The 12,225-nt window shown below is 41.5% G+C and overlaps 1 protein-coding gene across 1 annotated transcript in view; it reads left to right on the top strand.

Annotated features, from left to right (window-relative positions):
• Positions 1-11,328, top strand: part of PTPRN2 (protein tyrosine phosphatase receptor type N2) — a 662,435-nt gene extending 651,107 nt beyond the window's left edge. The window contains 2 exon segments of the mRNA XM_075022535.1: positions 4,187-4,260; positions 9,667-11,328. Of these exon segments, the coding sequence (XP_074878636.1) occupies positions 4,187-4,260; positions 9,667-9,738 (146 nt within the window). The 3' untranslated portion in view covers positions 9,739-11,328.
• Positions 11,329-12,225: the final 897 nt, after the last annotated feature.

Here is a 12,225-nt window from a genome sequence, read left to right as displayed (position 1 = left end):
TTGGTGGGGAGAAAAGATAGAAAATATTGCCTTTTTGACACATATGTATTCTCCTTTCCAATTGTCAGTGCTCTCCAGCCTAGTATTTTTAAGCCTTCCTCTAGATTATTTGTTGTATGACAATAAATTGACATCTCCATCTATTACTGCACTTCATAGTTTAGTAGCCTGAGCAAAACACTTCCCATAATGGGATATCCTTGGAATCAGTGGATCAGGTTCTTCCAGCTTTTACTCTAAACCACTGCATCAAATTTAGTTTGTGGGCTTTCCAGATAAGCAATGTTTAAAATACCTTAGCAGTGTGTGGATATTTTGCAGCCATCTCAGTAAGAGCATGATTTGACCCTAATGTCCTTAGATGCAGTATCCCTCTCTCCCAATGTCATGTAGCATATGCTGTATTTTTTGTCACCTGAAATGGCTCAAAAGCATAAATAAAGTGTTACTGGGTACTATAGAATGTTATGCCATACTGTTGTACTCTCAGATTAAAGAGAAAGCCTCAGCGTGGCGAAGAAGATGTTGAATTTGTGTCAGATTTCAACGAAATAATTCCAAAGAGAGTTGAAAGCTCCCACTGCAGTGAAACACTGAGCTCCTCTCACCTGTGAATGCAGGTTGGGTTCAGACCTCCCTTTGTGCCTTGAAAATCTCTTTCTTTGTCCATCTCTGTCACTGGAGAACTTTCTACAGACTACCATCGCACACATCAGTGGAAGTGAGCTGAATTTACATAATATAACAGCAATCTAGCGTAAGTTTGAATAGAAAAAAAGCCCTCATCACAAAATGAGATTTAATAGTGGACTAGCAATATATATTTAAACTCCTTTGGTTTAGGCACAATAAGGGAATAGATGCAGAACATGTAGTGGTGGATGCGGGGGAGGAAGAGAGGTTTGCTCATGTAGAGAGAAAACAAGTCATGCTGGCTTTATCCTATGCCATTGATTTCATCCTTTTTCCTGTGAATTTTCTTGTTCCAAGAGATTTTTCTTCCAAAACAGCTGCCCATCTTTGCAGCACTAAGTTTTGTTGATCAGCCTCTCTAGGTACTGAGGTAGTTCCCATCACCATAGTATCAGAGGCATTCAGAAATGGAAAAAGGGGGATAGCAAACCGATCTCTGCCTCTGCTTCGCCTTGCCTCTACCCCCCGGCCTCTCAGCAAGACATGTGATTTGGGCAAAATCATACTTTGCTCTCCTTTTCCTTTTGATTACCTATGGCTGAGGACATCAGAAGTGCTTGTGGGTGACATGCTGATCACAGCCCATGGACTGGGGGACACTAATCAGTAAAAACTGATGTATTGGGGACTTCTATTGACAAAACACTTCAAAACAAGCTTCCGTTAAGCACAGTGGCCCACTAGGACTATTCTTATGTTCCAGTGCAAGCATATGCTTTGGTGTTTTGCTAAATCAGGATTTTATAATCAGGCATTGTTCATACTATTAGGCATGTCATTCCATTAATGATGATAAAAAAGCAAGCATTAGTTCGCTAGTGAATGCCTGCAACCTGCATCACAGAAATGGAGAAATTAACTCTTTCAAAGGTAAGCTCAGAAGCCCATCTGGCAATTAAAGATTGTTATTAAGGTCTTGTCATGAACCTTTTCCCATTTTGTCCTGAGGCTAGAGTATTTTCAAATAAAGACCATCCCTCACTGAAGGGGGGACGTACATGTTTGCAGCCATGGGGAAGCCCACGTGGCACTCGAGCCTGCCAGCTCCACTGGGAGGATCTCCGGGTTCATCCTTGCAACACACCTCGGAGGCCAGCTCAGGACTGGGGTCAACCTCATCCATGGATGCTGCTGTCTGAATTTTTTCTCATAGCTTAATTTCTGAAAGAGAGAATTCCTCTTACGTTGAACCAAGATGCTACTGGGACATATTAATTCCTGGTTATCTAATGAGGCCACAAGTAAGGCTGTAAAGCATGTGCAGTACTCACACAACTCTGCTCCTATGGACATCTGTGGTGGAACAGGAAAATCCCTCCTAACTGCATGTGCGTGTGTGAGACTAAATGCTAAAATGAGCTACCATGTTACACCAGTGCTAGGGTTTACAGAGAGTGTACCTTTACTGATGCTTTCCATATCAACTGCCACTGCAAAACCTGCAACAGACTTAAGGTATAATTACTGTCACTGTTATCAGACTTTACAACGTATGTATGTATTGCTTTGCTCCATCGTAAGGAGGTTTGGGGGTTTTTATTTTAAAATAAAACTTTCTATTTTTTCCAAAGCTCATCCATGTAAATTCCTGTACAGTGTGGGGGGTTGTGGAGGAAGCAAAAACCATACAATGCACAACCCATGGTAATTAGCAAAAATATCTTTCAGATACCTTTTCTAAGTTGTGACTGAATGAATTCATTCCATTTCTGATACAGCTGAAGAACATATATTCAACGATATGAAGAATATATTGCAAATCAATTATTCTTACAGAGCTGATGTTATTTTTAAATATCTTCTCCTATCTTTTATCAAAGGAAACCAAATGAAATCATTCACTATTAGTTGCTTTTCTGAATTTTTTTAAAAGATGGTGCTGAGTTATAAAGTTGAGTTGGGTAAATGAGGAGGTGCATGATGTTTATGACATGAACCTAATTACAGTTAGACTTAAGCCCTTAAATTACAAGAGTTGTAGGAGGAGTGTTAAGAATTGGGCCCAATCCTCCAAATCCAGTCCTGGGAACTAAACAAGTATATGTTCTAGATGTGTACAAGTTAGCTATTGCAGCAGCAATGCTTTAGGTGCGTGGCCCACAAGTTAGGCACCAAGACCCCTGTGAATAGTTGGGCAGATTTAAATGCCTCCAGAAGGAAGTCCCAAATTGGCACAGGCTGGGCCGGGAGATTCCTAGAGCCAGGCAATAGGAAATGATTGTCAAACTGCACAGCGAAAGGCCACGGTCTTCTTCAGAGCACACCATCGAGTATCCTTTAAAATAGAGCAGATTTCAGAATTGTAGCTGATCCCTGTTCTTGATAAACCATCTAATGACAAAACTGTATGTACAAAAGAAGAGAGACGTGAGGTCAGCATCTTCCTAAGCTTCAGAAGCTGTGGACCCACATCTGCCCTAGGAGAATGCACGGACAACCAGGGCAGTAGGGGACAGGGGAGCAGAGGTGGGGCAGTTACACTTTGGCTAGGGTGACCCTCTGCCCATCTGCCTGATGCTTTGGCAGGCACTGTGTGAAGATGCATAAGGGGACGGATGCGAAAGAGCCAAACTCTGTAGGTGAACTTCTCAGCTCAAAGGATTTCCAGCCAGGCTTCTACTCTTGGAGTTCATACAGGAGGGACCAAAATCCTGATTTCCTCTCAATCCCTTCAAAAGACGTGTCAGGTTAGGCACTTAAGGAAAATGAGGAAGATGGTCTTAAAACATCTTAAACTGGAGGAAATCAGCATCTCCCTGTCCCCTTTGGCTCTCCAGGCTCTGGGTTATTATAAGAAAGGTGAGAAGCACAAGGACTTGCTTTGCTCTCCACAGATCACGTCTTAAAAGAAAGCACCTCCATTTGCACTGAGGAAGGGAGCCAGTCCCCGCAGCAGTTAGGCTGCATGTGCCTGTTTTCTGCATCTTGGTGCTGCTGAGCACTGCACAGCAGCGGTATCCCGACATCCAAAGTATAACCTAAAGAAAACGCTGTAGGTTTGCCGGCTGAAAGAGTGATCGCTCAGCAAGGTGGTCTGGCAGGTCTTGAACTAAGAAGCCACAGGCAGGTTTTCTGGATCTTGGCTGCAGGTGACAAAAGTTCACCTAAATCTTGTTTCAACAGTATAAATCTTTGTGTGGTTTGGGCCCTAATTCAGTGCATACTCTTAGAAGTGACAAAGGGGCACTCGGTGGCATTGCCACAACAGACCCTTAGGTTCTGCAAAATATATTCTGCTCTAGGTGCAGATGCATTTTTAAGAATTTGTTTTTCTCTGGCTTTTCTTGAATTAATGTTAATAAAAGCTGCCCCAACCTCTTATTTTTCTATATGAACACAAAAATTGCAGCTGCCTGCCAAGTCTGCTGAGAGATGGATGTAATAATTTTCAATTGGACTGTTAGCCCAAAGGGAACCCGATAGCAAGAGATTGACAGATGCAGCATGGATTATCTTGTGCTCTGAACTCAGCCCAATTTGTGGTTTGTTGCAGGTGCTAAAGAGATTGATATTGCTGCTACCCTGGAGCACTTGAGGGACCAGAGACCAGGCATGGTCCAGACAAAGGTACTGTCAATAAATCCACTGGGATTTTAAATACATTAAAGGTCTTTCACAGTAGTTGTTTTCATGACAGAAGAGAGAGAGTATGACCTAATTTAACGCAGGTCGCTTGCTGATTACTCTGTTTGGCTCCCTACCAACTGAGGTTTATTTATGCTGAAGATTTATCTAGGCTACTTTCTTTGGTGTTTACTGCTCTTTCTTGTAACATCTCCAACATCTATCTTGATTACCATATATGAAGGGCAGTCAAGACAACAATCTATAGCCTACTAAAGAAAATGTGCATTTGAAAGAATGTTCTTGCTTTCATCCTGAAATATGGATTATTTTCTTAGAGTATCTGTGCATGTAATATTTTTTCAAAAGCTTCAACTCATTAAAGAGAATGTAACTGCTGCATTTGATTTTTTTCCTGGAAAAAAAAAAGTTTTGAATTAAGGGAAATATAGTTTTGTAGGAAATCAAGTCATTTTTAGTATTTTTGAATGGAAGAGCTTACATTGTGCCTAAAGCCGTGTCCTTTATGGATGTAGCATGGTAACTATATTTGTACCCTTTGGTGAGGTGAACATTTTGCTCTATAATTCCTGTCAGTTGTAATAGTTTTGACATTTTTCCACAATGTAAAACTTTTAAAGATAGCTGATGGTGTGATTATAGTCCCTTAAATTAGAAATGAAACTTTCTATTATTAACAATTTCAGTCATGTATGGAATGATAGTTTGTAGTATTTGCTGCAAGTTAAGAGCTACAAATAGGACAATAAAGAAACTCGTTCATGGCATGGAGACCAAATAAATCAGCGTATGACATTGTAAAATATCGAATGAGAGCTATAGCCCCAAATGGAGTAACAAGAGCAATGTGACAGCACTCCATCTTGGCCAGGCTGGAACTGATAGGAAAGTCTGCAGCATTTAGGGAGTTGAAATTGCTGAGGGACAAAGGTGAAATAAATGTGTGTTGCAGGAATCATTGGTTCCTAACTTTTCTTGAATCTCTTCCTAATCATTTTATCTTCCCACTAATACTAGAAGAAGTGGTGCTGGAGAACAGTTGGGGGGACATTAGTTATTATTTACCAATTAAGTAAGTGCATGAAAAGTAAAGATGAGCCAGTCAAAGCTGACTAATCTTTATCTGCAAGTAAGACATAAAATTGCACAAATCTTTCTTCTGCTCTGATTATTCAGACTGGAAAAAAAAAATGCATATAGCACACCATATCCAACGTCACATATATTTACTCTGAGGGAAGATGCAAGTTTTGAACTGCTCTGTAAATGCATCCAAAATATATGGCAGCTCTGTAGAAATATAGAGCTCAGATTCCAGTTTCCCTCTCAGAGCAGAGAAACTGCAGCTTGTTGCCTTCAACAAAAGAAAAAGCATAGCTCCAGAACCAAAGGATGAGGTTATGTGAACAACTTCTCTTACTTAGCTCAGAAGTAGTTACGGGAGTCCCATGAAAATCTCACTCGAGACGTGTTTTTCCCCTCCAAACATTTATCTGGAAAAGCTCCAGAAAAGAAACGTATCCTGTGTTTTCATCCAGGATGAAAAATTTTCTCAGGATATTGCTTATCTCTCCTCTTGCTCCTTCTTCCATCATTGTCATTTTCTCAAAACCACCCAAATCACTTATTCAAGCTAATGTCTTGCAAATTATAAATATCTGGTTACATGCTAGCAGTGCACGATCCCCAGAGAATTTTTCTGATGGATTTAAACAAACCCCTGTGCTTTCCCAACTGAATACAAATGAGGAATATTAGACTCTTGGAGTAATTTAAAACGATGGATTAAAAGTCAGGTTAGAAATGCCAATTACAGAATATCCCTAGGCAAAATAAACACCAACTTACTTCAGCAATGTTATTGTGTTTCCAGCAGGCAGCGCTCCACATTTTCAATAAGCATGTGAAAGATTTGTTTGCAACATTTTGTCTTCTGGAAGGGATCTTTAATTCAAAAGCACTGTATATAATAAATGGTAATGAAATTATCATAACGACATTCTGCATTTCTGAGAAGCATAATAGAGGGTTTGTGGGTTTGTTATTTTTTTTGCAGGGGAATCATAAAATAGAATTGATATGCCACATGTGAGAGGAAAAAGTAATGAACGAGGAAGTGTATTCTCTGTGATGGGAAAAATATATATTTCCTTTTTTTCTCTCTTCTATATCTTTCCTCTTGCAATCTGTAATATTTAGCTAAGGTTCTTTATTGTGTCATATATGCTACCTGTTCTCAGTTTGTTTTCCTGGGCATTTTTATTTGTAGACTTAATGAAACATAGCTTATTATTTTTTACTAAATATATTCTTGTCACCTCTACATTATAGGTGGACTGACACCACAAAATGCCTGTCCAGCCCTGTTTTCTAGGAAAAGCTAGATGTTAAAATTCATCTCCAGTCGATCTTGTACATACGAATAGCATATGTGAATGATAGTGTAGCTGTACAAAACAACAAACTGAGCTCCTTTAAAAATTACTGAAATTAATTTGCTCTAACTGTGGTTGTTCTCGTGGAAAGGCGCGGAAGGTGTGTAAAGGCTTTTCTTCGGAGGGTGTGATCCACATCAATGGAAGCTGCAGTATCTGCATTTCACCTGTGCATATTACACAAAAGGAAGGAGGGGGAAGAGCTCAGCTGTGCCATCCTAGAGAGACCACGTCCTCACACATCTCATGTGTCTGCTCTACTGTCCCTTTTACTGCAGTGTTTCACAGTCAGTTTTGACCTCTGGCTGTAAAGATGATGCTTTCTAAGTTGTTTCGCCTCAGTAATTTAAGGTCACACCTAATGTTAGCCGGTGGTCTCCACTGAACTTGTCTCCAAAATCCACACTGAACTTGGGAGTTCATGTTGATCAATCCACGGTCCTCGGGCGAGACAGACACTTTTCCTCAGGTGGTGTGCTCCCATGAGGGGTACGCCTCTGTGAGGGGTAAAGGCACTCGCAGGTCAGATGATCTCCAGCCTGACAGGTCTTTACAATAAGGTGAACACGTCTGGGACCAACAAGGTTAAAGGGCAGATTTGCTCAGTGAATAACTTTAGAGTAATACAAGTTATTTTCAGGAATGGGACTAATTTTAAAGTATCATAGCCCCTGATCTTACAAGCTTTTCCTGACTGTAAAATACTCAGATGAAGAGCACATTAGGTAGCCTCATTGCCATGGGCAGCTTCCCTTCTTCCGAACCGACGCCCACATCTTGGAAGAGGCATCTGCACATCTCTGAAAACTTGGCTGCATCACCACGTCAACCCCGTCGTGCTCAGATCAGCCTCTTCTGTTGTTGTGCTCCCCGAAGGACTGGCAGCGACGGGGACCAGCTGTCCCGCTCACATCTGAGTGCCGGCATCCCGGGAGCACCTACTTTGCCCCCCTCCTTCCAGCCCCAGCACAAAGGTCTCCCACCCTGCCCAGGCTGCTCCACCGTGGGTCTCTCGCCTCGCAGGTCTGCACCGATGGGGTCCAGCGGCTGCCGGCTGCTCCTGCCAAGGCTCTTTTTCCCAGAGGCGAGCACTTCTCATGCATCAGCCCAAATTTCCCAAAGCTTTTTGAGCTGGTACAAGGCACCCGGTTTGGTTCTGGCACGGCATGTCCAGATGAATGCCCTCTCTGCCTCCGCTGCCCTCCAGCTCCTCTTACACATTCAGTGTACTCCGGTTAAAATACAACTGATGCTCCTGGGTGGCCACCAGCACTTCCAGTCTTTTCTTTAATTGCAGAGACCTTGGGGAGTGCGGGGAGGCATAGGCAGGCATGTACACCATTTTCTATGCCTAATGAGGGTGAGTCCTACTCTTTAGGGTGAACTGGTATCTGATTAAAAACTATTGGCTGCAGTCCAGCAAATGTACAAGGATGCCACTTTGACAGCACCAAGCAGGCAGCAAAATTCTTGAATGTCAGTGTCTCTGAGAAATTATTCTGAGTTTTGTTCTTCTTTTCCTGCTCAGGAACTGTGCCCGTCATTGCTTCTCTCGGAGGCATCTCCACATGGGAGATGACTCTGCAGCGGGGTAAGACAAGGCAGAGAAGATTGGCACTGAATTGCAGGAATTAGAAGTCAGCTGCCTTTTTGAACTACGAGTTGCACATCTGTAGTTTGTTCTTTCATCCTTCCAGCAGATTTCCACAGTAAAGTGAAACGCTGTGGAAAATGAATGCTGTTAGCCCAGTAATCACCTCTGGGGGCTGGCTGTGTTCTGTAGCCATCCACCACTGCTGCGTACATACCTGCAGCCATCCCGCACAGCCCCTGGCAGGGCAAACCTACTGGACCACCAATTTTCTAATTGGAGACACAGAGAGTATCCCAGCAGTGATCTCAGGATGCTTTGCGGGGTGCATCCTCAGACCTCCGTTCTTAAAGTCGGTTCTTCAGCAGCTCTTGACCCCGGCTGGCTTAAACCACTGGAGTACTTCTAGAAAATCCAGAAACTTCTCCACAGTCCTTGTCTGCTGTCCTTGATTTGCCTATATTCTGAGTAAACTGCCCCCTTTTCTTTCTTCATCTGAAAAGCTGCAAATGCCAAATCATCCTGTCAGACACTTCAGTAAGGTAAATTTCTGAGAAAAATTACTTGCTAAGAAAATATAACACCTCTTAACCTTGTGAGGAAGTAAAACTCCTTTGTCCTTCTGTAAAACTACACAGTTCAGGAGTGTGTTAGGGTTGCACTTAGAGGAGGTGGCCATTCATGGCTGTGTCCTTCACACCTCTACCAACCCAGCCCGGAAGCCCGTTAGTAATTTTGGGTTTATGCTTACAGTAAATTAATAGCAGAGAAAAGCCTTCCTGAGTATTTCTTAAATAGGAGTCGTCTAAACGTCATTAGGTAATTTGTGGGTGCAGAAATGCCATTAAAAAGGGAGGCTGAAAAAGAAGAATAACAAGTAAACCAAAAAGCAGATACTGTACTGTGTAATAGATATACAGTGAGGAGTTATTTATTCCAGCTGATTTCACCTAGAAACAGTCTTGAGAAAAGCCAAAGGCTCTGCTTTGCAGCATCTCACCTATTTCATATCTCAATTATGTTAACGAGTTTCCATCTCTGTGTCAGAGGGAAATGGCTGGTGATCAACTACTCCCAAACCCTTCTGACCATGCAATTGCAATACATCATTGTGTCCCAATAGCTTGGTTTCTGCTACCAACATTTTTCTCCATTAAAATGACTCCAACTTCAAGATGCTGTCAAACATGTTATATGGCATCAATAATCCCAGAACATTTTGTTCCTTTCCGTTGCAGTGTACAGTTCCTCCTGCATATTCATATTTTTAACAATGTCTTGAGGATGCTCGGCTGCAGAATAGTGCACCAGGCTTTTGGAAAGTGTTTTATTATTCAGAGTATGCGTTTCTTCTCTCCACAGGAGCAGTTTGAGTTTGCTTTGACAGCGGTTGCAGAGGAAGTGAATGCAATACTCAAGGCACTTCCCCAGTGAGCGGCTCGGCCTCCCAAAGGTTCCTGCAGGATCCATCCCTCGTTTTCCTCATCCTCAGTCCCTGTGAATGTTCTTGGAAACCGTGACCTGACCTTAACTGTGTATCTTCTGTTGTAACCACATAGTGATAGGGTCCTTACAAACTCGTTTAGCTGGTAAAAGTTCAACAGTTAAAATGTGTATTCTGTTTTTGGGGGTTTTAAACAAGTTTTTAAAAGTACATTGAAGCCTCGGATTAAGTGACAGAACAATCCATCTAATTTCTTTCACATCCTCGAAGCCCTGAATGTCACACTTTGAAAGCACACATTTATGTTCTTAATAGCAAATATACAGTATTGTGGGTAATTAGTGCAGTCAATATAGTCTCAGAAAACAGTGTTCTGTTATATTCTGTAACTTCTCAAAGGCTGAATAAGGGGGGGGGGGCCTGAAGAGGATGGTGATTGTTCCTATACAATGCCGAGCTAGAGCATGAAACAGTGCTGAGGGTGTGAGTAAACACAGGTCCAGGCTCTGGCAAAGAGAGCTTGCACCTTCTCATGCTGGGCTTTGGCAAGCAAATGTTTTCTTAACTGTTGTTTACTTTTCAGCTTTGTGCCATGAACGCAAGAAAATCTGAACTGTAAGTAAGTAGGCCTGCGCAGTTGTTGCAACTGGGGAGAACGAGTTGGTCACATTAATGGGAAGCCGGGGGATAATGAGCACAACAACTCTGACCGTGTACCTACCACTGACAGTGCGGAAAAGGAGAGTGTAGACTCACCTCAGGTGATGGGGAAAGGCCCTGTCAGCAGTCGGGTAAATGTCCGGAGCTGTTGTGGAAACAGATGGTTGATTTTATGGGATTACTGAGGAAGAAAACGGGACTCTCCTCTTTATATTTTTGCATTTCCCTCTGTAAAACTGTGCTGTGCCATCCTTTTTAGCCGGGAAAAATATATTTCTGTAAAAGCCTGGCTGAGGGAGAAATCTCCAGTCTGCATTTTATGATTCTCATCGAGTCTGTCTGATCCAGACATTCGTTGCACCTTTCTGCAGAGGCTCTGCTTGCTCCTTGTTCTGAATGATACCTATTTTAACTAACCATTAAGGGATAAAGAAGCACACGGGTTGAATTTCAGAGATTCTTATGTTCTCAAAATCCTAATGCCTACTGTTGCAAAGTAATGCTAAAATGTGTCTGTGAATGGTTTGGTTATGCAATCTTGCTTATGTGAATTCATAGCTTTAGTTGTGGTACTCTTCTGAAGGAATTTAAATTATTGATAGAAAGTACTCTGATATGTTTGAATGAAGGGCCTGAGTAAAATCATCAAAGGTACCTATGTGATCTAGGCTCTTAATTTCACTTTCAAAAGTGAATACTTTGATGCTTTTTCATATGTTATCCTACATCTCCATGGTTTAAGAATCTGGGGTGCTTTTTTTTCCAAAATCTTAACAGTGTTGTGTGCTTGAAACCATATTAAGCTAATCGTTTAACTTCAGCACTGGAAAATATATCACTGAATTTAATTTGGGAAGGGGAAGCTTTTATAAACTTCTAATCAGTGAAATGTTAAAGATGACAATATCACAGAGTTTTGCTGGCACAGAGGTAACAGGCATCTGTCGAAATCAACCATGTTGCAATTTTGTGTTGTGGGTGTGGATATTGGTGATTTCTTCTTTTTAGCAATTAAAGACTTATTTAAAAAAAAAAAAAAAAGCAGAAGGCTTGTTACTTTTTGCCATACATTTTTGTATGCTTTGCTTGGTATGTGCTGTTGCTTAATTTGTGCGTTCCATTACTATGGCGGTACAGAGCAGTTACTGCAGATGCCATCATCCTCTTAAGTACACATACTGTACATTAAGCCACATGTTTATTTTATGGCCTAAGCATTTTAGAGCTTTCCTAGCAATAACTAAAAAAACTAATGGAGTATGAATGAGAAAATTGCCTTTTTCATTTGATAATTTAGGTTTAACAGGATTCTTTTATTACTTTAGCTAACACAAAATTGCAGATCAGGGCAGATGAGATCAGTTTGAGCAGTATCAGCAAGTGTTTGAAGTAGATTTACTGTGAGCCATGTACTGCAGCTTTCTGAAAATACAGGTAGTTATATCCAAACACACTGTCCAAAGAATCAAAATCAGGGCATCCTAACCCAAGCCCTCCGATTATTGGGTAGAATTATTTCCCAGAGCAAGATGCTGTGCTGTTACCTACTGCCAATGGGCTAATGTGTTTTTAGCACAGATTTCTGCCCTGGGATTCATTAGCGTTCGCCTTCTGACTGTCCCTGTGCATACCGCAAACATGGCTGACAAGCTTTTCATTTGCACTTCAGGAATATTTTTTAATCGTTCTTTTGCAAATATTTGCATTTCATAATAGCAATTTCAGGGTGATCCCTATTAATTCACAAGCAGCTGAGTGTAGGACTTAAATATTGCTCTTCATGCTTTGGAGTTTATTTAGCGTAGATTAGAGGGCAT

The sequence above is a fragment of the Buteo buteo genome, chromosome 2 (assembly GCF_964188355.1).
Source record: "Buteo buteo chromosome 2, bButBut1.hap1.1, whole genome shotgun sequence".
Taxonomy (NCBI): domain Eukaryota; kingdom Metazoa; phylum Chordata; class Aves; order Accipitriformes; family Accipitridae; genus Buteo; species Buteo buteo.
The sequence above is the reverse complement of the archived record's forward strand: the minus strand, read 5'-3'. Positions and strand labels throughout refer to the sequence as shown.